The sequence below is a fragment of the Euleptes europaea genome, chromosome 15 (genome assembly GCF_029931775.1).
Source record: "Euleptes europaea isolate rEulEur1 chromosome 15, rEulEur1.hap1, whole genome shotgun sequence".
NCBI classification, from domain to species: Eukaryota; Metazoa; Chordata; class Lepidosauria; order Squamata; family Sphaerodactylidae; genus Euleptes; species Euleptes europaea.
Window position 1 is genome coordinate 5,320,384 of NC_079326.1, and position 25,512 is coordinate 5,345,895.

The following is a 25,512-nucleotide window of genomic DNA, read 5'->3' on the forward strand; positions in this document are numbered from 1 at the left end:
AGTACTTTAAAGGCCCTGTCTGTGGACATGTATTTTATCAGCTTCTTTTGAATGTAAATTTTGGGAACTCGACCCCGCTCTGGCTCACTACACAGCCCTGCCTATACTAAACTAAGGGAATCACTACAAACCTCAACCATGGAAAAAAAATTACAGGACATGCTAACTAAACAAACAGAGGCAACAAATAAACAGTTTGAACAGATGTCTACACAGATGGCACAGTTGACTTCTATGATGACAAATCTTGGTCAAGCATCCCAAGCTATTAATCAGAAGTTGGATGTGGTTACAGGAGACTTGAAAGAAGTAAAAACTCAAATGACTGTCATGAAGACAGATATGCAAGCGATGGATGCATCAATTAAGAAAGTGATGGATGAGCATAAGGATACAAAGAAAAAATTAACAAGTCAAGAAAAACAGATTGAAACAATACAAACTGACCAGATGGCGGCAAAAAATCAAATGGCAATGATGGAGATGAGAGTGAGAGAGACTAACCTTCGTATACGCAACTTTCCAGACATGATGGGAGACAATAAAGAAACTGCACTACCAAATTTGGCCTACTTATTTCAGATAGATGAACAAGAATTAAAACAAGCCATTAACAGAGTATACAGGATACCATTACCTGCTAGAATGAGGAGATCTAAGCCAAGAGATTTGATGATAGTGTTTTATGACACTAGAGTTAAAGATAAGATTATGAAGATTCACTATGAAAATCCAGTGTCAGCAGGAGATTCCCCTCTCATATTACTGAAGGATATTCCAAGGCATCTACTTTCACAGAGGAACAACTACAAAGATTTTGTGTCTACATTGAAAGCTAATGGTATCAAATACCGTTGGATCATGCCACAAGGTTTGGCTTTTACCTACAAGGAAGTGAAAACGACAATTCTATCTCAAGCTGATGTGGGGAAATTTCTGAGAAAGTATAAAATGGACCTTAAAGAACTATCTGGGGAGAAGGAGGAAGAAGAAGAGGAAGAAGAAGAGGCACAAGGTGCAGAAGGAGGTACCAAATTATAGACTTTTTACTCTGTTAAAAATACTACATTATGGCAAAAGCAATTTCTTGGAATGTAAATGGACTGAATGAGAAAACTAAAAGGGCTAGAATTTTCAAATATCTACAGAAATATAAATACTCCCTAATTTGTCTACAAGAGACTCACATAGCTTCAAAGCATAAAAAATATTTGGAGAAACAGATGCTTGGACAAGCATTTATTACCTCAGCTAAAACTAAAACAAAGGGAGTGGTAATTTATGCCCACTCCAGTCTTTGTCCAGAACTATTATACAAAGATAATGAAGGAAGAATTGTAATTATTAGAACTAAAATATTGGGACAAAGGACAATAGTGGTTGGAATTTATGCACCTAATGAAGGGAAAAAATCCTTCTATGAAAATCTACATGATTTGATAGCCCAACACGCAAAAGATCAAATCTTACTGATGGGCGATTTCAATGGAGTTATTCTCCCATCATTGGACAAAAAATCAAAAGCAAAAGACATCAATGACGGATGCTTACCTAAAACTTTCTTTACTATGGCTTCAGAATTAGAACTACAAGACATTTGGAGAACAATGAATACAACTGCTAAAGAATACACTTTTTATTCAGCGAGACACGATTCACACTCCAGAATCGATATGATATGGGCCAGTAAATCAATTTTCACTCAGTTACGTAAAATCCATATTTTACCCAGAACTTTTTCTGATCATAATCCTGTTACTTTTGATTGGAACAATAAACAAGCATTTAGATGGCGAATGAATGATAAACTTCTAAAAGACAACAAGATACATAAGGAATTACAGGTTTTAATGAAAGACTTTTTTGAAATTAATCTTAATGGGGAAACTTCTTTAAATACAGTTTGGGATGCGTTCTGAGAGGCTTTATGATACAGAAACATTCGGCTTGGAAGAAGACTCAATTACAATTTACAAACAATTTACTTTGGAATTTACAAAATTTGGAACAGAAATTGGTAACGGTAACACAGGAAGAGGAGAAAAGAGAAATTCAAATAAAGATTTCTGCATCTAAACATCAATTAAATTTGGTAATAATGGAGGAAATGAATAAAAACTTGAAACTTGCTAAACAAAAGTATTTTGAATATGCAAATAAACCAGGAAAACTTTTAGCAACACAATTGAAGGACGCATTCCAAAAAAAGGTTATAACAAAAATCCAAACTGTTAAAGGACCAGTCTATTCAACTTCAGAAATTCAGAAAGAATTTGTTTCATTTTATTCTAAGTTATATCAGAAAGAAAATATTCCAAAACAGAAAATAGAAAAATTTCTAAACTCAATACAGATGAAAGCTTTGTCAATGACCCAGAGAGAATGTATTGAAGCTCCAGTAACAAGGGAAGAAATACAAGAAGCAATACTGAGACAAAAAACGGATAAAACACCTGGACCAGATGGAATTACTGCACTATTTTACAGAACATTTAGTGACAATTTAGTTGGATTTTTTGGCTTACTTTACAATGCAATTTTGGATGAGGGAACATCCCCGGAGACTTGGTCACATGCATTTATATCATTGATACCTAAAGAAGGAAGAGATCCAGAAAAAACATCCAATTATAGACCTATATCGCTGTTAAATGTGGATTACAAAATTTTTGCTTCAGTTTTGGCATGTAGGATAAAACAATTCATTAAGGATCTTATACACGAAGACCAAGCAGGTTTCATACCAGGAAGGCAAATAAAAGACAATGTGAGAATTTTACTAGACTCACTGGAATATTATGACCAGAATATCCAACAAACTGCGGCTTTTGTATTTTTGGATGCAGAAAAAGCTTTTGATATGGTCTCCTGGAACTTTTTGAAACGGATTTTGGATAAATTGAATTTTGGAGATCGTTTTCAGAAAGGTATATCGGCTATTTATACCTCCCAACAGGCTAAAATTTTGGTTAATGAATCAATGTCAGATAATTGCCAAATCACGGAAGGGACCAGACAGGGATGTCCCTTGTCTCCACTTTTATTTTTGTTGGTGTTGGAACCGCTATGTGTGAAACTAAGAAGTATGGAGGACATCCGCGGGTTAAGAATTAAAAAACATGAATTTAAGTTGAGAGCATTCGCGGATGACCTACTGTTAATTTTGGAGAACCCAACACAGTCAATGAATATACTTCGGGAGACTTTGGACGATTTTGGGAAAATATCAGGCTTTAAAGTGAATCAAGAAAAAACAAAGATAATATTTAAAAATCTACCGGAAACACAGCAACAGGAATTTATATCATATACTGGTTGGGAGAAAGCCAACAAAGTTAAATACCTGGGAATTTGGATTACTGCAAAGAATAAAGATTTGATAACCAACAATTACCTCAAGTTATGGGGTAAGATTAAAACTGATATGATTATATGGTCAAATAAAAAATTGTCACTAATGGGACGTATTTCAACGATTCAAATGAATGTCTTACCAAGGATGCTCTTCTTATTCCAAAATTTGCCAATAATATCACACACTAAATATTTTGATACTTGGAGGAAAGACATTTCAAACTTCATCTGGCAAGGGGAAAAACCAAGGACTGCTTATAAATATTTGGTGGATCTAAAAACTAGAGGAGGTTTAGCACTGCCTAATTTTCAACTCTACGCTGAAGCGGTAGCTTTAGTATGGCTAAAAGACTGGATGAATTTGTCAAATATACGTTTGCTAGACTTGGAAGGTTATAATAACTTAAGTGGATGGCATGGATATTTGTGGTATGATAAAATTAAGTTACAAGCAACATTTTGTAATCATATAATCAGGTCCTCTTTATTTCGTATCTGGATGAGATATAAACACATCTTGGAACCAGAAACACCGATGTGGATATCGCCTCAAGAAATGCTAACATTGCGCCCACTTAGACCAGACACATTTATTACTTATCAAGATTTAATTAATTGGGACGGAAAGAAATGCTCACTAAAAGACTTTAAACTTCTTAAGGATGATTTACAATGGCTCCAATACTACCAAATTAAATCAGTTTTTGTACAAGATGCTAAAAAAGGTTTTTCTAAAGAGAAATCTTCTTTTCAAAGGATTTTACTAGATAATAATACAAAACTGATTTCTAAAATGTATAATCTCCTTTTAACAATATATTGTGAGCAGGATACGATTAAACCAACTATGATCGATTGGGCTCAAAATGTGGGACATGATATTGCTTTAAATAAATGGGAACGACTATGGTCCAAAGATTTAAAAGGAATAAAAGCACAGTCAGTGCGAGAAAACATTTATAAAATGATGTATAGATGGTATTTAACACCTAAGAAAATTGCAAAGATTTATAAAACAATGTCCCCTATCTGTTGGAAATGTAACAAAGAAATTGGTTCCTTTTATCACATGTGGTGGACCTGTGACAAAGCTAAAGACTTTTGGGACATGATCTATAATGAATTGAGACTAATACTACAAAAGAATATACCCAAAACACCAGAAATGATGTTATTGAGTATGATTCCAGACGACTTATCAACACAAAGAACCTTTTTGATTTATGCCACAACAGCTGCGAGACTGCTTTATGCAGCGAAATGGAAAGGGTTAGAAATTCCTGAGAAAAAAGACTGGATTGTTAAAATGTTTGAAGTGGCAGAAATGGCAAAACTCACAGCTATTCTAAATGAAGAAAATGACGTTCGGTTTCTGGGGGAATGGGGGGCGTGGATGCACTATTGTGAATATGAGTTAAAATTGGGAAGAATGGAAGAATATTTTCTAATCTGATCCAGAGGATTATTTTTGGTCTTTTTTATAATGAATAAGCATAATTATATTTACTAACAGATTATGGTTTTTTTTAATATATGGTATTGATAGTTTATTAAGATTAGATTAACTACGACGGGATGAACTTTTTATTAAGAGGAAGATAGAGGTGAAGGGGAAGTCAAAAATTTTCCATTTCTTTCTTTTTTTCCTCTTTATTATATGTTATGGAATTATAACAACTTTAGGTTAGAATTGAAACTTTATATTGTCATAGATGTTGTTTAATGCAATGGAAAATTTCTAGTATAAAACCCAATAAAATTTATATATATATAAAAAAAACATGTTACCCTCTAGGTATGCATGTAAAATAGCTTGTGTATATACACTTGAACAACATAGAATATGTAATCATTTCTGAAAACCCCCCTTTCTGTTTGTATATAAATAGTGTGGTAGATGTATACTTCTTGCATCTGATAAGCATATGCTGGAATAAGTGTTAGTCTTTGAGAAGCCACTGGACTCTGGTTTTTTGTAACATGTGAAGTTGTCTTTTGTGTGCTCTGTGGCAGCCAGAACAATTCACATACTGTGCACTACAGCTACTTCTGAAAGTGCCTCTGCAGCTTCATCTTGGTAATCACTCAAGCCAGGGTAGTCCTGTGTAGGAAGTGTTGCACGCATACCCCTTGACAACCCACTTGACTCAGTACACAAGAGTGTTAAAAGGAAATGGATGATAAATGAAGAGTCTTGATTAACATTTGCTCTGTCTGGAACAGTGGGCAGACTACCTCGTAAAAAGGACTCTTTGGTACCGAGAGAGGCTTGGCTCCTCGCCATGGTTATTCTAAGCCTTGCTGGTGACAGAATGATGACAATAGCTCAAGGCTACTTTCCGTCCAAGCTGAGTCTCAACTCAGATTTGCAAAATCTGAAGGGACCTTCTCTGAATATGAATTTCTCCGTGTTTCACAAAATATCTTGTTTGTGTGTGAGGAGAGGCTTTACAGTCGTGGTTCTCAAACTCTGAAGCAGGACTCACTATTAAATTTACCCCACTTTTGGGGGGACCAGCTTGCAAGGACACTTCCCATCCAACCCCCTTGGTCTGGGCACAGGTGAAGAAACCCCCTCTAGTTCCTTCATGGCAGATACCACAGCCAGACTCTCCCTCTGATTTGAATACAAATTGAAGTGGGGTAGCCACTTTAGTTTGTTGTGGGTTTCTTTTGCTGCATTCTGCTGGGTGGAAGATTCAGCAGGAGGCAGGCCACCTCCAAATGCAAGCTGCTTTAGCAATACCCATTGCCTCATGGGCTTGGCTTTTAGTGGCTTTTATCTGGCCAAGGGCCGCAAATAAACTATCTATCTATCTATCTATCTATCTATCTATCTATCTATCTATCTATCTATCTATCTATCTATCTATCTATCTATCTATCTATCTATCTATCTATCTATCTATCTATCTATCTATCTATCTATCTGGCTTTTAGTGGTGTGAGTCCAGGGGGGTGATGGACATAGGCTGCCACATCCATCTCCTCATACTGCTAGTAGCCAAAGTGAGCTGAGGTGCAGTACTGGTGAGCCTGTACAGCAATGCTGGTATGTTGGGGTCCAGGTTGCACCTAACTACAGGGGTGCAGTTCTGGGATGTGACAAGCATAGGCTCTTTTTTTTCTGCACTCCAGGAGGAGGGGCTGTGGCTCAGTGGTAGAGCATCTGCTTGGCTTGCAGAAGGTCAGGTTCAATCCCTGGCATCTCCAGTTAAAGGGACTAGGCAAGTAGGTGATGTGAAAGACCTCAGCCTGAGACTGGAGAATTGCTGTCGGTCTGAGTAGACAATACTGACTTTGATGGACCAAGGATCTTATTCAGTATAAGGCAGCTTCATGTGTGTTCAGGACTGCCTTAAACCTCCCCCCACTTCTTTAGCAGCTTAGGTAGAGAACTGGTTGCATCCCCAGAACATTTAACCTTGCACCCAGCAGTGGATAATGCAGTCCTAAGCAGAGTTACACTTTTCTTAGTTCATTGAAATCTATAGGCTTAGAAGGGTGTAGCTCCATTTAGGACTGCACTATGAGCCTCTAAGGAGCCCCGTGGCGCAGAGTGGTAAACTGCAGTACTGCAGTCCAAGCTTTGCTCACGACCTGAGTTCGATCCCAACAGGAGTTGGTTTCAGGTAGCCGGCTCAAGGTTGACTCAGCCTTCCATCCTTCCGAGGTTGGTGAAATGAGCACCCAGCTTGCTGGGGGTAAAGGGAAGATGACTGGGGAAGGCACTGGCAAACCACCCCGTAAACAAAGTCTGCCTAGGAAACGTCGAGATGTGACGTGACCCCATGGGTCAGGAATGACCCTGTGCTTGCACAGGAAACCTTTACCTTTATGAGCCTTTGCCTTTAATGAAAGGCACATGGGCAGTCTGAAGGAGCAGGAGGACAAAGGATGGGAAAACAAGAGAACGTTTCTTCATTTGGCCTGCCCCCTGCTGAGTCTTCCACCTAACAGACTGCAGCAAACATTCTCTTCTCTTCCAGCCAGTATGGTGTAGTGGTTAAAAGCGGTGGTTTGGAACGGTGGAGTTTGATCTGGAGAACCGGGTTTGATTCCCTATTCCTCCACATGAGCAGTGGAGGCTGATCTGGTGAACTGGATTTGTTTCCCCACTCCTACACATGAAGCCAGCTGGGTGATCTTGGGCAAGTCATGCTCTCTCAGCCCCACCTACCTCACAGGGTGTCTGTTGTGGGGAGGGGAAGGGAAGATGATTGTAGGCTGGTTTGATTCTGCCTTAACTGGTAGAGAAAGTCGGCATATAAAAACCAACTCCTCCTCCTCCTCCTCCTCTTCTTCTTCCTCTTCTTCTTCTTCTTCTTCTTCTCCCCCCCCCCCATTCTGAAAGTACATCTTCAGTTTCTCACTGTGGCCCACAGCTGGAGAACCGCTGCTTTAAAGCTTTGAAGTATAGACACTTAGCATTGAAAACTCCAGAAAGCAGAAATGTAACAGGAGTAACACCACTGTGCAGGCCCATCAACAAAGCTTTCATGCCAACTCTCAGTCAAGGCCTGGACAAATGAATGAATCTGAGAAATGCAGTCCATGTGGTTTCCCACCACTACTGTTGCAGAGGCTGCGCCCTAGAGTGGGTAAACTGGTCTGCCCCACTGCTGCTGTCAGTCCTTTCCTTCAGTGTACAATTAAGTAGATGGAGAACAACTGAAAGGTTCTATATTTTGCACTGCTTTTTTGGCAGAGGTTTCCCGTCTATTAGTAGGAGAACAAAATGTGCTGAGCTCAGGTGAATGGGCAAAGGAGATTTTGTTTATCTTGACCCCAAAGCAGTATGAGCATATCAGTGTACAAAACTGCCTCATAGTAAGTTTTACAAAGAGTGCTGGACCGGATGGACCATAAACTCTGACAGGCAGTGGATCTCCAAAGTTTTGAGTCTTCCCAGTTCTACTACCTGAAATCTCTAACAGGAGATATCCTGGACTTATTTAGAAGAATTGGTTTTTATACCCTGATTTCCTCAAACTGGCTTACAATCACCTTCCCTTTTTCTCCTCACAACAGACACCTTGTAAGGTAGGTGGGGCTGAGAGAGTTCTGAGAGAACTGTGACTAGCCCAAGGTCACCCAGCAGGCTTCATGTGTAAGAATAGGGAAACCAAGTCAGTTCTGCCACCGAGTCTGCCACTCCTGTGGAGGAGTGGGGAATCAAACTCGGTTCTCCAGATTAGAGTTCACTGCTCTTAACCACCATACCATGCTGGCTCTCTACTTTACTTCCTTGTACTTACATCCCATCTTCTTTTCATCATGAAACTCAAGGAGACCTACACACAATATTTGGGAGGTCTTCCATTCAGGCACTGACCAGACCCAGGCTTGTTTAGCTTCATGTGCTCCTAGACTATCACTCTGGGAGTCTTCTGGATGCAAAGCATGTGCTCTGCCACAGAAGGATTCTGAAGCTGCAGTCTCCCTACCCCCATTCTGCTGTCTTTCATTAATGTTTAAACCTTGTGACTCTGTGGTTCTAAAGCCCCTTCTTCTCTTTTTTTGTATGTGTAGGTCCTACAGAAGCTTGGCAAAGCTGATGAGACAAAAGATGAGCAATTTGAGCAATGCGTGCAAAACTTCAACAAACAGCTGGTAAGCAGTTTTTCAATAATACCCTTTAATTCTTGATTAGTATTTCCTTGATATGATGATTCAGTCAGAAATAGTTTGGGGAGGGCTGAGAGAGGAAGATCTGGGAAAATGGCGACACTGAGCACACTACGTATTGGTGTAGAAGGCACAGTGTGCAGAGAGAAATTGGGACTGAGAATACTGGTTTCCCCTCCTATGTGCATTCGTTTGAATGGGAGCAGAGTTCTTATGAACTAAAAAACACTGTTAAGACAGTGTTTGTTAACATGGGGCAACTTGGGGATGTCTGGTCTCCTACTGTAGCAGGAGGCCCCCTGGTCATCCCTTCTGTTGCCTGCCGGCACCTCAAAGTACAGAGGGGGAAAAATAAAGGGAAAATGTGTGTGTGTGTGGAGGGGGTGCGAGCGGCAAGCCAGCATATGATGACACTTCTGGTGAAAACTGGAAATTATGTCATGACATTGGGTGGTAATGCTCTAGGATTTGCTAAAAACTCTGTGGTTTAACCATCATTCTTATGTTTATTTTTATTCATTTCAAACATTTTTATGCCACTTTCCCACACGATCAGGGTCCCCAAGATGGCAAACACGGAAACATTTGAACACTTAAAAACAACCTTTAAAATTACAAAATTATTATATAAAGGACATAAACATACAGCACCAGAACCAGGGAGGTATGCCAAATGAAACAAAAAAGTCTTCACTAGCTGGTGGAAGACTTCTATAGAAAGAGCCAGACTCTCCATGGAGAGGGAGTTCCAAAGTTTTATGTTGAAGTTTTGTTACAGTGGTATATTAGGTGCTGTGGAACACAGGCAGGATGGTGCTGCTGCAGTTGTCTTGTTTGGGGGCTTCCTAGAGGCACCTGGTTGGCTGTTATGTGAGCAGATTGCTGGACTTGATGGGCCTTGGTCTGATCCAGCATGGCTTTTCTTATGTTCTTATGGTTAGTATTTGCTATTCTGCTGCTGCAACCTTCTGCATCTAGAAAGGGCATCATTTCTGCTTCCCAAATGAGGATGAAGGGTAAACTTGTTTGAACTTTGTACTTTTCTAAGCCAACTGAAGACTTAAAGAGTCTGGTGTGTGTTTGTGTGTGTATTCATTCAAATGGTGTCTTGGACAGGGTGAGAAAGGCTTCTGGAGATCCAAAGGGCATTGAAAAATGAAGTGGTTTTTTTGCTATGCTGTTGTGAATAAAGGCAGCTGTCCTTGATTTGCCGAGCTGAGAGTCTTTCTGTACAGTCACTGGGGGGCCCAAGACTTGCTGTAGAAAGTGGAAGGGAGAGATATAAAATTAGCTGTCAGTTTTCTTGTTTAGTGTAGTCATCTTTCCTTCTTTCTCAATGGGGAGGAGATGATCCTGTTCTAAATATCTCGTATGTCCACTCTAGGGTTGTGCATATCGATAAACCGAAACCGAAAATAAACCTGAAATTAGCTGTTTCAGTAAATTTCAGGTTTCGGGTTTACCGAACGCCAAAACCTGGGGATAAAGCCGAAACTGAATAGCTGATTCCCAAAAAAGCCGAATACATATTCGGCTTTTCGGATTTGGCTATTCGCCTTTGCTCAGAGGCATGGCTCTGTGCTTTCTCCCCTTTTTCTTTCTTTCTTTTGATTGGTTTTGTTAGGGCCCCATAGTTGGGGCCCTTTTGTGATGGGAATCATGTAATCAGAGCCAGATTGGTCTGAGCAACTTTCCAGGTATATGACCCAACAAAAGACTAGTCTACAAACAGAAGAGTCATTAAAAGATGGGGCTCACCCAGTACTGTCCAGAGGGATATACCTTCTAAATAAAAAGAGCCAGCTTCAACAGCTGCTGACACCACCAGGCTTCCGAAGGAGATTTCTTCATCCACATGGATGAGCAATCTCCTTCAGACAACCCCCATGGTTGAAACTTCAGCTGGCTCTGATCTCATCCCCCCTAAAAACTTGCTGTCAAACTGAAGCTCGCCCTGAGTAGAGGCTTCGTTTCCCCTGCACCGTGACCATCTCTTGGAATCAGATTTTTCAGGACAACGATAAAGGACTGTTCACAGGATGTCGTTTGTCACCAAATGTTTTCAGTGCCTTATTTCTCTTGCATTTAAGCCCTTTTCCTCCGATTGGAAGCTAATTTGCATGGATATCATGCAAAGCAACCCAGAAACAAAGGCAGACACCAGACTTTGAGGCTCCAGCCTGGAATCGGCTCTTTCCACCAGTCCTCAGCAACACTGAACTTTTGAACCTGAAAACCGATGGACAGCTCAGCTCGCAAATGCCTGGAGGATGGGGGAGACCCCTTTGTGGGCCAATAAAATTGGACCTCCAGACCCAAAGTTCACTAAACTTTGGTGACCGTCGAAGGAGAGCCCCTTGTAGCCAAGCTGCAAATTTGGGGACTCTACCTCCAACCGCCTCCCATGAGCTTCCAAAAATCCCCATAGACTAAAATAGGCTCAAATTTTTCAGGAAACCCAAAAATAAGCCGAATACCGATATTTATCAGTATGGGTATTTGGCTTATTCTGGGTTTACTGAAAAAGTTGGGCTGAAAAACCCCCAACCCCAAATTTACCAAAAAATCTTTTTGCTCAACCCTAGTCCACTCAGAGAACTACGAGCCTGCAGCTCTCACCCTATGAATGGCCCAAGATCCCTCTCCCTCTTTGCTTGGAGATGGACTTTGCTACATGATAGACAAGCTTGAACGTGGTTCTTTTTGTTGGCAGAGGTACCAGCACTCCTGGAGTCCCAATTGCCTCTGTGATTTGAGGATACGAGCTAAGAAAAACAGCACAAGCTCTGTATAAAGAAATATCATGATGTATTTGAAGGTATGTAAACACACCAAAAAGAAATTTCTATTAAACTGTACAAACGGCGCAATTACAGTGAAATAAGCAGTTCATAGAACTAAATATAAACACAAAAACAATCTATTAACGGCTATATACAAAAGGAACGAGGGACCGCAATGAAAAGTCAACTCCGACAATCAGGTAAGTTGGTCATGCGCAGTACAGATACGAAGATAAATCCAATGAATGGAGTAGCAGCAGACATGCGCAGTAAAGATGTAGAAGGTAGTTCCAAGTTCTGAGTCCTGCTCAGAAGGAGGTCTATAATTAGAATCATTCCTATTTTCATAGGGTTTCTGCATGTTCTTGGGATCTTGAAACTGCCAGTAATACACTTTATTTTGTGCATAATCATTGGAATCTCTATTAAACTTTTTGATCTTGTAAGATTTAATGTTAGAAATATAATTTTCTAACTCACTCTCTAGTGCTTCCAGTTGTTTCTTAAAGGAGTCATCAGGTAATTTATTACTTAGTTCAGCATGGGTTGCTTCTATTTCCTTATCAACAGTATCTGCTTCATATGAAGCTTGTTGAATAACGAGGAACATCAGGTCCATAGAGCAATGACTCAAGATCGCTGCCCATTTGTTCTTAAACTCCGGACAAGTAAGGAATAAGGCAGGTGGTTATCTATTAACACCTTCTTGCATTAGAGGAAAGGTTTTAGATTCTCCCTTAGTTTCACATTTTCTGGAAAAAGACCACGGGGACAGTGACTTCAATTTCTTTGTAATATGGCAATACAAACCCCACCCTTATAATTTGACTGTTATGAAACACTCTTTATGCAGCAAGAATGTAAATTTATCCATATGTTTAAAACTATGGCCCCAAACGGGTTAAATACTGAAATGGATCTTTCATGCTTTTTATAACCTGGAACGTGAATGTAGCTCTGTTTCTTTATGAATGCCTTGATAGATACTTGCTGTTCTATATAATTAAGGTCAGACATTTAATGGGCTAAGATCTCCTGATTACCACTTGAACCTGTCGGTCACTCATAAGACAGCACTATCTGTATAATATTGAATGATTATTGGTAAGTTAATTTGTTGGCATATATTAGTATTTTCCATGTATGTATATACGTTTGTCTGTAATCTTTGTAATTAGTCACATTAAGTATTTCCTTGCACACCCTTTTCCTTAGGCTGAAGAAGCACTCAAGCGAAACGTGATATTATCTAGAAATCACATTCTTGTGATCCTTCAACCTGTACTACGGCCATACGCTATCATAACATCAATACGGCTATTTTTTTGGATGAATGATAGGTGGATTCCAGCTTATACGTCCCTTTTTGTATTGCACATGACTGTTTTTTTGCCAGACCTTGGAACTACCTTCTACATCTTTACTGCGCATGTCTGCTGCTACTCCATTCATTGGATTTATCTTCATATCTTTACTGCGCATGACCAACTTACCTGATTGTCAGAGTTGACTTTTCATTGTGGTCCCTCGTTCCTTTTGTATATAGCATTAATAGATTGTTTTGTGTTTATATTTAGTTCTATGAACTGCTTATTTCACTGTAATTGCGCCGTTTGTACAGTTTAATAGAAATTTCTTTTTGGTGTGTTTACATACCTTCAAATACATCATTGTATATCTTTATACATAGCTTGTGCTGTTTTTCTTAGCTCATATGCTCCTAGTTATACAGCGCTATTGTTTGTAGTCTGTGATTTGGGGAGCAGCACTGCTGGAGGTGGACAGTAGGAGGCTGAGTCTTTCTGCTGTAATGATCTGTATTAAGTTATTGACCTTTGGGTTACAACCTCAGAATAAGCCCTTAGCATCATGGTAAAAGTAGCAGTTGGTAAAAGCAGTGGGGCACCTTAGAAATAAGAGAAGTAAGTAATATTTTGACAATATCTCTTGGCAGTTTATGATAAGAACACTGAAAAATTTAAATTGCGGAATAAATTTTTTGAAATGGATAAGAGCTATCTACCAACATAAAAAAGCCAATCTCTTAATCAACGGAATACTTACACAGAATATTGAAATCAAGAAAGGAGTGAGACAAGGCTGTCCGCTCTCACCTTTGCTTTTAATCTAATAATTGAATTATTGGCCAATAGAATCAGGAATGATCCTGACATAAATGGGCTAAAAGTGGGAAGCAAAGAGTTTAAAATAAGAAGCTATGCAGATGATGGTGCATTAATAATTACCAAGCTTCAGAAATCAATTGGTCATCTTATAAAGCAAATTCAAGAATTTGGACAACTGATAGGATACAGAGTTAACACATCTAAAACTAAGATTATTCCCTTTAATTTATCCACAAGAGAAGAACAGGAAATACAACAAGCAACAAGGTATATACTTACACAGGGACCTGTGAAATATCTTGGAATTAATCTTCATGTTGATACTGACAAACTATTTCAGTATAATTACAAATAGACATGGAATAAAATCAAAGAAGACCTAGAACGATGGGCAAAATTGAATCTATCCTGGCTTGGAAGAATATCAACAATAAAGATGAATGTTTTGCCCAGACCTAATTTCTTCTTCCAGATGCTACCAATAGAGATTAATCAAACTACGTTACAAAAATGGTGACAGAAATTAAATAGATTTGTATGGGATTCAAAAAAGCCAAGAGTAAGATTGAAAGTAATTCAAGATTACAAGAAAAGAGGAGGCCAAGGCCTTCCAAACCTGAAATTATATTATCATGCAGCTGGACTTGAATGGATCGCTGAATGGATAACAAATCCAGAAAATAGATTTTTGAAGCCAGAAAAAGATGGTATCCGGCAAGGTTTGCATTGCTATTTGTGGACTAAAAAACTATACCAGAGGAAAAACCTGGAGACAACTACTAATATAATAAGAGAGAGTTTACTGAAAATATGGTAAACGTATAAAGAAAGACTGAGCCCGACGCAGGTGTTATAAACTTCTCCAATCGAAGCCTTTTTTGACCCACAGGAGAGACAAAAGTTTGAGTTTCTTACTTATAAAGACATGATTACCAAGAAAGGTCAAATCAAATCATGGCAAATGATTAAAGATGAAGAGAAGAATGTAAGTTGGTTATTATATAGCCAACTGGTCTCAAGATTTAAGAAAGACTGGGAAATAATAAATAGGCCAAGTACTGATTTTGAGTTAACTATATTAAAGCACAAAGATCATATCTTAGGAAGACTATATAACCTACTGTTGAGATACGATACAGAAACAGAACAGGTCAAAACATGTATGATAAAGTGGATGAAGAATTTAAATGAACAAGTCCCAATGCAATTATGGGAAAATCTATGGGTTGAATATCATATTATGAAAATGAGAATTTATCAAATGGTAAAGGGGATATATGAAGTAAGCAAAGATATGTAATTGAATTGGAAAAACAAATGAGATATATCCAACAGTAGCTTCTTGTTATAGTTAGGTATAAATATAGATGCAAGAACTGTTTAAAAAAATAACAACAAGATATTGTATCTATAGCACAAACTAATACAGTAAATGGTATAAAATGGTGGAATTTATATTTTTATTTAGCAATACTTTTTAACATTGATAGAAAATATCTTAGTAATAAAAATAGCAGGGATTCTAATAATAATGCTTCAGGTGGTTGTTTTACCTTGCTTACATTTATGATATTTTTCACTTCCCCCCAAAAATTCCTTTTTTAATGTTTGTATCCCATATTTAAAAAATCAATACAAAATTTATTATAAAAAAAAAGAAGTAAGAGAGGGGAGCATGCTGGGAAAATCTTCCCCCCAAACTTTCCTTGTTTGCTTTTAACTTTCCCAGATTGGATATAGAGCATCTGCAGTTGAGCGTTTCTATATCAGTGGTACAGATCCAATTGCAGTTGCTTATTAATAGGTAATTGGTTGTTGAGGGGTGATGCAGCTTAGCAGTACAGAGCATGGACTCCGATCCATGAAGCTCCAGTTAATACTTAGGAAACGTGCCCCCCCTCAATTTTAGTGTTTTACAGTGTTCAAAGCACATCACATTCTTTTTAAAATCTTGGTACGCCTCATGACAACTTGTAAGGCAGTTTTATTTCCATTATGAACTGTCGTGATTCTGCTGGTTCTGCCGCTCCCCCAGCAGTGCCCTCTCCAGAAAGGGGGCCAGCTTGCCCAGTGAGTTTTACCAGGCTGTCGTGAGAAGACAGGAGGTAATTAACAAATCAGCTCCCTTAGTTGGGTCCTCTGCTTAGCGGAGAGGGCCTCATCTATCTGGGGTTCTTCAGTCTTGGCCATGGGCCTACCCCATGACAGCTCCCCTTCCGACAGTTCTAAGGGCTCCTGTCCCAACTGGCATTCTTCTCCCTCTCTCTTCTCCCTCTCATACCATTCTTTAAGATTGTTTATGTGTAGGCATTTGCACTGTCGCCTGTTGTGGCCACACTGAACTTCATACGACCCTGATCCCAACACCCATACCACCCTATAGGGTCCACACCAAGGAATTGCCCCTTTTCCCAGGTCCAAACACCTGTGCCCACACTAGTACCTGGGATCCTTCCTCTAGTGCCCGATCTTTCGTAGTTTTATCATATTGGTCTTTCTGAATCTGTTGAACTCTGGCCAGGTTTTGACTGGTCAATTCCTGTGCTGTCTCTAGCCTCTCCCGCACCTGCCTCACATACTCTGGGGCTTCCATCCCGTCTGCCTCCTCGGCTCCTCCCCACTGATCCTCTATGACTGCCAGGATCCACCGAGGCTTTCGGCCATACAGCAGCTCAAATGGGAGCATATCCTGTGGAGGCCTGAGGCGTCGCTCGCATTGTGAACAGGATGGGATCTAGGTAGAGATCCTACTGATGAGGCTTTTCACCTGCCAGTTTCCTCAACATGGCCTTCAACATTTGATTGAGGCGCAATACTAGACCATCCGTCTGAGGATGGGCTACTGACGTGAAGATTTGGCGAATTCCTAACATTCGGCACAACTGCCACATCACGGCTGTTGTGAAGTATGTGCCCCTATCTGTTGTTATTTCTCGGGGGAGGCCTACCTGTGCAAAAAAGTGGACTAAGGCCGACAACCCCCCAGTGCTTGCGTCGTCCTGAGTGGTATGGCTTTAGGGTATCGGGTAGCATAGTCCATTAGGACCAGGATAAATCTGAACCCTCTGGGGGTCTGGGGAAGGGGTCCTACAAAGTCCATAGCCACCCTTTCAAATGGGGTCCAAATAATGGGCAGGGGCTGCAATGGGACCCTTGGGGGTGCCCCATTCCCTCCCTACTGACACTGGGAGCAGGACTTACAAAAGGCCTTCACATCTTGAGCTACTGCTGGCCAGAAGAACTGGGCCAAGATCCAGGCCAGAGTGTTCTTGACCCCCTGATGCCCACCCCAGGAATGATCATGGCTTAGTTCTAATACCTGGGCTCGGTAAGGGCGAGGTACTAACAGCTGGCGGTTTGGCCCCTTCATCCCGGTGCTACCCGATACCAATAACCCTTTTCAAAGGATATGTGAGGTACCTGGGCCACCCGTCGGGCATCTTGTATCTGCCCCTCCTTTATCACCACCATCTGATGCAGGGCGGACAACGTTGGATCTTGCTCCTGGTTTCTTCTGAAGGCGGGATCTCCCTCCCACTGAATTATTTGTTCTTCTATCCTTGTAGGGCGATTCTGTGTCTCTCCCGAGAGTTTCCCAACGGGCCTGATTGGGGGTCATCCTCCATTAACAGGACCCGGGACTGGTTTTCTACCACCTCTGGCTGACTGGGGTAGCAGAACATGGCCGGGAAGCAAGGTGCATCCCTTCTGATCAGCACAGGATAAGGGAGGGTGGGCACCGCTGCAGCCTCCATCTCATACTCCTGGTCCAACCATCGTAGCATGACCTTTACCACCGGATAACGTTCAGTGTGCTGGTGGAAGCAGGCCACAATGGCTTTCCTCACCACCAGCATCTCTTCTGGGAGGAGCTAAGAATTTACCATTGATATCGAGGAGCCACTGTCAACTAAGGCTTGCACCATCTGGCCATTTTACATTATTGTTACGGCCATTGGCCAGCACAAAATAACAGAGCAGTAAACAAAACAACAGAGCATCAGGCCATTTAATTTCAAAGGCACCTGGGGATCCGAAGGCCTCTTCTTGGGGAGGCTGGCCTGCAAAGCCTCTTCCCATCCCAAATCGCATTCCATGAGGGGACATTCGTGCCTGAGGTGCCCCCACTGCCCACAGGTATAGCAAGGTCCGACTGCCTTTTCTTCCTTCAGGGTCCTGTCCTCCTGCCCTGCTGGCTTCACCCAGTCTCCTGGTGTCACGGGACTTCTGGAAGATAGTGCTGGTGTGGGCGCCCAAAGGCGTGGCCCCCCTAAAACTGGTAGTTGGGGTGCCACCCAAGCACGTTCACCCCTTAAGGACTCCAGGTTTGTCCGCAGGTGGAGTTTTCCCCTAGGGGCCTCCTTAAGGCTCTCATGAGTTTCCACCGGCATTACATTTCCAGCAGGTTCATGGCATCATCCAGCAAGGCTGGTTTGTTACACTGGATCTGATCCCAAGCTTTGGGAGGTACCACCATCAATCATTGTTCTAGGACCGTGTTGGCGAACCTATGGCACGCGTGACACAAGCGGCACGCTGAGCCCTTTCAATGGGCACACGTGGAGCCGCTGCCCCCCCCGCCCGTCCCCCGCCCCCTCCTCGCGGCCTCGACGCCATCTGCCTCCCGCCGCCCCGCTCCACCTTAGCAGCAGCAGCAGCACCGCCGCCCCACCCAGGCGGCGCTCCAGACCCGCCGCTGCCCGCTCATGCTCGGCCCCGAGGGCTGCCCTGCTGGCCACACTGTTACGCCCACCGAGTCACCCCCGCCCCCTCCTCCGCCCCTCCTCGTGGCCTCGCCCCACGTTTCCGCCGCACCCCAGCCAACTTTGTTGCGGGGGCGAGTCGGTGGGCGTAGCGGTGCGGCCAGCAGGGCAGCCCTCGGGTCCGAGCGTGAGCGGCCGGTGGCGGCGGCGGGTCCAGAGCGGCACCTGGGACTTCCGGGTCGGACGGCCCCCCCCGCCGCAAGCGCGGAGCCGCGCTCTTGCTGTCTCGCTGCCGCAGGGCGATTAATCGGCCCCTTGAAGATCCGGCAAGCGGCACCCCTCGGTGTAAGAGGGGATGCAGACTCAGGTGCCGGTGGCAGACCTGTCATCCGAGCGATAGCCGCCACGAAATCGGCGGCGGTCGCTCTGACGGGACTCTGCTGAATGGCCGGCGCCATCTTAAAGGAGCAGCAAGAAGCAAGCGAGGTGGGATCCGATTTTCTTTTAAATTTGGAATAAAGAATTTTTTTGCACTTAAAACATTAACTTGGGGTGTGTGGCAGTATTGCTTTCTAAAGACTTTACTTAGAACTATCTATAGTTCTGTTACGCTCTGTTTTGAGACTTTTGGCTTTTTGCCAGCTGTGTGACGCACTCCAAAAAGTTTCTCACTAAAGCAAAAACTTGGAAATAAAAGCAAAGAGTTGGAGAACAATCAAGTGACATGGAATAACTTCATTTAAGATGTCATAGTGATTGCTTTCTCTGATTGGGATTCTTTCATCTGAAATAATTTCTGTGTAATAAACTAAAAGAAAGTCTTTGCCCCCCCCCTCTCCTTTTTGTTTTTGGATTACAATTGCCAGCTGTTTTGTCTTCAGTTTTCACAGCTTACCAATGGGAGAAAAAGAGAAACATACCAAAGGTATTCTTAAGGATACAAAGTTGGTGGTACAGCTTCCTCAGAGAAGGCCCTCTATAACTCAAATTCCAACTAAACAGACAACTTCTCCAGTTGCATCAACATCTGTTATTGCCAAGATGCCTCCAAAAGTAAAGCCTGAAGTAACACTGACCTCTGTTTTTGAACTTTTAACTAAGACTCATCAAGATGTTACAGAAATGAAGCAGGAGTTATCCCAGAATACAGCAACTACATCTCAAAATTCTGCTGCAATAGCTACTTTGCAAGACACAATTTCATCCCTGACCATTAGGCAAGATAGAGTTGAAACCAAGCTTAAGAAAAATATACAGAGCGGCGCCTGGGTGGGGCGACAGGCGCTGCTGCTGAGGCGGAGCGGGGCGGAGCGGGGCGGAGCGGGGCGGCGGGAGGCTGGCAGCAGGCAGCTCTTTTGCTTGGACTTGCCACTGAGATGCACATTTCCCCCATCCAGATTCTCAAAACTGCATGGGGGCGGGTTTGTTGTCTATTTGTGAAAGGAAGGTTTAGCCTTGGACTTGCCACTGAGATGCACATTTCCCCCATCCAGATTCTCAAAACTGCATGGGGGGTGGTGGTGGTTTGTTGTCCATTTGTGAAAGGAAGGTTTAGCCTTGGACTTGCCACTGAGATGCACATTTCCCCCATCCAGATTCTCAAAACTGCATGGGGGGGTTTGTTGTCCATTTGCGAAAGGAAGGTTTAGCCTTGGACTTGCCACTGAGATGCACATTTCCCCCATCCAGATTCTCAAAACTGCATGGGGTTGTTGTTGTTGTCTATTTGTGAATGGGAAGGTTTAGCCTTGGACTTGCCACTGAGATGCACATTTCCCCCATCCAGATTCTCAAAACTGCATTGGGGGGGGGGGGTTGTTGTCCATTTGTGAAAGAAAGGTTTAGCCTTGGACTTGCCACTGAGATGCACATTTCCCCCATCCAGATTCTCAAAACTGCATGGGGGGGGGGGTTTGTTGTCCATTTGTGAAAGGAAGGTTTAGCCTTGGACTTGCCACTGAGATGCACATTTCCCCCATCCAGATTCTCAAAACTGCATGGGGGGGGGGGGTTTGTTGTTAATTGTGAAAGGAAGGTTTAGCCTTGGACTTGCCACTGAGATGCACATTGTCCAGATGCACAACTCAACAATAAGCCCCCCTGCAGAGTTTTGAGAATGCAGATGGGGAAAATGGTGTTTGTCAGTCATTGCCATGATTTAATTTTATGGATGACAAAGGATAGCACAGTTAGTTCTGAAAATGAAATCCTTAATGTGTGGAATTCTCTGCCAAATAATTTTAAGTCAATGAAAGCACTTGGGATTGCTTTCCTTACTTTGTTTGAATCATCTTATGCTTGTGAGCATAAGATGTTAACGTATGAGTTGTTTTTTCTAAACTAAAACCTCAGTATTCAGGTTAAATTGCCGTGTTGGCACTTTACGATGAATAAGTGGGTTTTGGGTTGCAGTTTGGGCACTCGGTCTCTAAAAGGTTCGCCATCACTGTTCTAGGACCATCCAATGAACTATTGCTTTACTCTCTGGGAGTGTCGGATGCATCCACCTGTAGGCTGCATTGTGAAGAGCTGTCACGAAGGCTCATGGGGGGTTGTGTCACATTTTCCCTGCACCATGTTCCTGAATTTCAAACTGTATGTCTCATCAGAGAATGCATATCATTCCAAGATGGAGACTTTCAACCGAGCATAATCAGCCCCTTCATCCTTGGGCAGAGCCTTAAGAGCGGCCTGAGTGGGCTCGGTCAGGTAGGGCCCCAGAATACAGGGCCACCGCTCCTTAGGCCAACCTGAGGCCTCTGCTGTCCTTTAGAAGGCCTCCAGGTACCCATCAATCTTGTCGTCGGGACCTAATTTAGTCAGAGGGATGGACAGTAGGTATCCCAGGTCCCTACCAGAGTCCAGCCCTAATCCCCAGGCTCCACTCTTGTTGCCTTCAAAGGTTCTACAGACATCTCTGAGGAGGGCCGTTTGGGCCTCCTGGTGCTGCACTGCCATGTCTCTCATCAGGCATTGCTGGGACTCCTGCTGTTGTTGGAACAGCTTGTGCATAAGGTGTCCCTATTGTTCCTTAAGCCATTTCTCAAACTGGTTCAGGTCCATGTTCCCGCCTGCAGCTGCCTCCGCCGGTTCCACGGTGACTTGCTTGGGAAGCTGGGCTCCAGATGGTGATTGGCTGCACCCCTTGTCCTTTTCCCGCTCTAGCCCTTCCGCCTGTCCTTGTCTGGGCATTCCTAGGTCTTCTGCTGCCTGCGCTAGGCTGCCTTGCCTCCCCCACTCCCTTTTCCTGCCACCCCGGTCACCTGAGTTTTTCCCCGCCTGTTAGCTGTTGCACGGGACCGGTGTCATCCGGCTGGCACGGTGGGGAAACGCTGGTGCAGGTGTCCGGGCCCCTCCACTGCTCGCACTCCTCCCCGCCTGTCAGCTGTAATGTGGGGGTGTCGCCAGTTGCGCTGATGTCCAGCTGCCTCGCCAGGAGGATGTTGGTCCACCGGGCCCCGCTGCTGCTCTGCTCGCCTGCCTTGCCAGCTTCTGGTAAGTTGGGCCTGTGTCCTGGCCCTCCCCATGCCTTGTTGTTTTTGGGACACTCCCGCCCGGGTGAGGGTGTCCGGGAGTCCCACGACGCCAGAGGGGATGACACCGCGGGACATGTACTGAGGATTTAGATGGACATTAGATGGCCAGCTGTCAGCAATGCTGATTCTGTGACCTTAGGCAGATGATGAGAGGGAGGGCATCTTGGCCATCTTCTGGTCACTGGGTGTGTGTGGGGGGGGAGGTCATTGTGAGTTTCCTTCATTGTGCAGGGGGTTGGACTAGATGACCCTGGTGGTCCCTTCCAACTCTATGATTCTGTGATTCTAAGAGTGAATTAGGGTACCCAATAATAATAGCATGTAAATGTTATAAGCAAGTAAATGACATTAGCAGGCGTGATTGGATTAAGTGTGATAGGCAGAGGGGTAGTAGGCATGGAGAAATCAGCATTGGTAATGAGACAGGAATGCCAGATCTCTATTCAGTCCAGGAGAATGCATTGTCTTGAGCTTCATTATTAGTTGTAATTCAGGATGAGAATGAGCCTTGGAAGATTGTGAGGCAACATTTTAATCATTTGCTTGAGCTAGCGACAAATGAGCACAAGGTCACCTTTTCCCTTGCCTGAACTGAAATATTTCAAAGTGTGAATCTTGTGTAAGTTTGATGTTTGTGTGTTACTTTGCTTATACAAGCAGACTGTTCACTTGGGGGTCTTTCCAGGCCATTGGTTTAAAATAAAAATAGTGGATTTCAGTTTTGTAGTTTGTGTTAAACTTCAGATGGTAAATCTGCATGTCACTGAAAGGGCTGGACCGATTTGCCCACAGGGTTTCCCCCACTTCTTGAATTCATCATATAATTAGGGTTGCCTGGTGGGAAGTTTTTGGGGTGGAGCTGGGGTAGAGATTGCATGTGTGCAGCCATGCGAAGTCGATTACACCACTTCCAGTTTACACCTGGAAATGCTGCATCACGATGGGCCACTTTACCACTCAAATCCCAAAACGATAGCAATCCCTGTTCCTGAGCAATTGCCCACCAATCCAAGCGACCAGTCAACTCTACATATAATGTGGCACATCTTGCAATCCAAGGATGCTACTTAGCTCTGACACTGAAATATGAGAGCTCTCAACAGCAGGCAGAGCTGCATCTGGTTCCTCCCTGCTTGGCTCCTAGAATATGAAAGATATCTAGTTTTAGGAGAAGGCCTGGAGTATGCACCACCCAGCAGCTGTCATTCTGAACATCTGAGACAGAGCAACATGTGGCTAATATGTGGTCATCAGGAATGGGAAGAAAAAAGTTAAACAATTATTTTAAAAATATAAGTAGAGATGTCTACAAAAGTCTATTAGGGTAGGTTTTGCAATCAAATCTTGGTCATCTCCAACCAAACTACTGTTTACTTCAAAAACGGATCAATATCAGATCCGGGGGGTGGGGGCATGAATCCAAGAAGTGGTGGTTGCTTTGTATTAACTCTGTGAAATGAGATCCAAGGTTTCTTAGTTGTAATATGTGATTTGATTCTCAAAAATCAGAAAAATGAGGGGCATCTCCTTGCATTTGGTTAATTATTTGCCATGTGTTTACATCCCATCCTATCAGCAAGGAGCTTAGAAGACACACATGAAATTATTCCATCTTCTCAAAAACCCTATGACATGCTTTTGTGAGTTGTCCAAAGACTTGTTATGAGCTTCATGGTTGAATAGGGATTTGAACCCAGGAGTCCCAAATAATTGGTTCTTGCTTGAAAGGCTCACATTGATTATTTTCAGGACAATTTGAAATGCATCTTGCCAGTGGGTGTTTACCAAGATTTTTTATTGTGTTGTAAACAGTACTTGCCAATGTTTGCTGCTGCTTTTGTGTGTAGTTACATCTGGACCTGCTTGAAAGCTCAGTTTGCACGTGAGCAGGAAGGCATTTTAGGTTTATTAGCTGAAAACAGGTGTGCTGCATATGTAGAAATTCCCACTTGGGTGAAGTTGTTGTCAAGGAAAGTGTTGATGCTAAAAATAATTGCCAGCATGTTCTTTTGAAGGAGCTGTAATTCAGCACAGAGCCTTCTGCACCAATGAGTAAGTGTCTACTGTGGTCAGCAAATAGAACAAAATGGCGGTAGGGAAGATCCTGGAATAGTCCTATGATGGAGAAGCTAGAAGAACGTAGCAGCCTAATGCAGTCAGCAGAATGGCTCATCTCCTGCCTGAGACATCATAGGATGACTCTTTTGTTCTTTCTACCCCATTTTCATCTGCACTGTTCATCAAACCCAGGAGAGACCTGAGCTCATACAAATGAGGAGCATCAGTTTTATGACTTGTGAGAGGCTTCCAGAAGTGGCGGATCCCCCTGCAGGGATCCGATTTTGCAGGCCCGCGGGGATGGGGGGGGGACACACCGGGTCCCAGCCTTGATGGTCCTGGGGGCGGTAGGGGAAAAAGGGAAGTGCCTGTATCCTTTATTTTCTGCTGCAGGGCTAATGGCTGTGTGTAACTGGGCTGATTTTGATTAGGCAGACAGCAGAAGGAAAAGTGTTAAACCCCCTCTGCCAGAACTGCTGCTCCAATAAAAGTTGTATCCTCTCTCCCCCTTAGGTTAAAAAAAAAAAGAGTTGAGAGATGTGCAGTGCAATCTTATGCAGAATTACTTCAGTCTAAGTTCATTGAAATCAGTGGGCTTGGACTGGAGTAACTGCATAGGATCACACTGATTATTGTTTTTGCTATAGACTTCTCCAACTGCACTTCAGGTTCTCTGTTAACCTCCTATGTGGCCGTCAAGGGCCAAGCTTGCAGGTTTAACAGTCAACATTCTCTTACCGCCACAAGTTTGCCACTGGTAGCTTTTCGGGTTTACCTTACCTTGAATCCGCTTTTTGAGCTCTTTTTTTTAATTTTTTAATTGTTTTTTCATACATTCTATACAATCAATTAACATTGCCTTTCAATCTTTTCTAATTCTCAATTAAATCTAACATATATGTAACAATCATCTTCCCCTACTTTGACTTCCCCTCTTCCTTCTTCTATCTCTAATTTATCTTCATAATCCTCTTAGCAATTATTTTCTAATTCTTTATAAAAAAAATTTATAGAACCTTCTACAGTTATTAAAAAAGGAAAGAAAAAAACCAAGAAAATTAACTTAACTTATAACAAGTTGAATTAGTCTAAGTCATAGCCTTTAACATTTTGCACATTAAGTTCATTTTTACAATAAACAATCCATGCCTCCCATTCCTTGACAAATTCATCATTGTCTTTTTGATTTACTAACTCAGTCAATTTTGCCTTTTCTGCTAGTTCAAACATTTTATGAATCCAATCAGTTTTGTCCGGTATTTCAGTCATTTTCCATTTAGCTGCATAGACCATTCCCGCAGCTGTGGTGGCATAGAGTAAAAAG

At 42.6% G+C, this 25,512-nt stretch overlaps 1 protein-coding gene across 16 annotated transcripts in view; it reads left to right on the plus strand.

Moving 5' to 3' along the window:
• Nucleotides 1-25,512, plus strand: part of BIN1 (bridging integrator 1) — a 219,188-nt gene that overhangs the window by 92,925 nt on the left and 100,751 nt on the right. For all 16 annotated transcript variants that reach the window (XM_056861325.1, XM_056861329.1, XM_056861333.1 and 13 more), the window contains exon 2: nucleotides 8,887-8,967. In XM_056861325.1, the coding sequence (XP_056717303.1) occupies nucleotides 8,887-8,967 (81 nt within the window). The remainder of the gene's footprint in view (nucleotides 1-8,886; nucleotides 8,968-25,512) is intronic.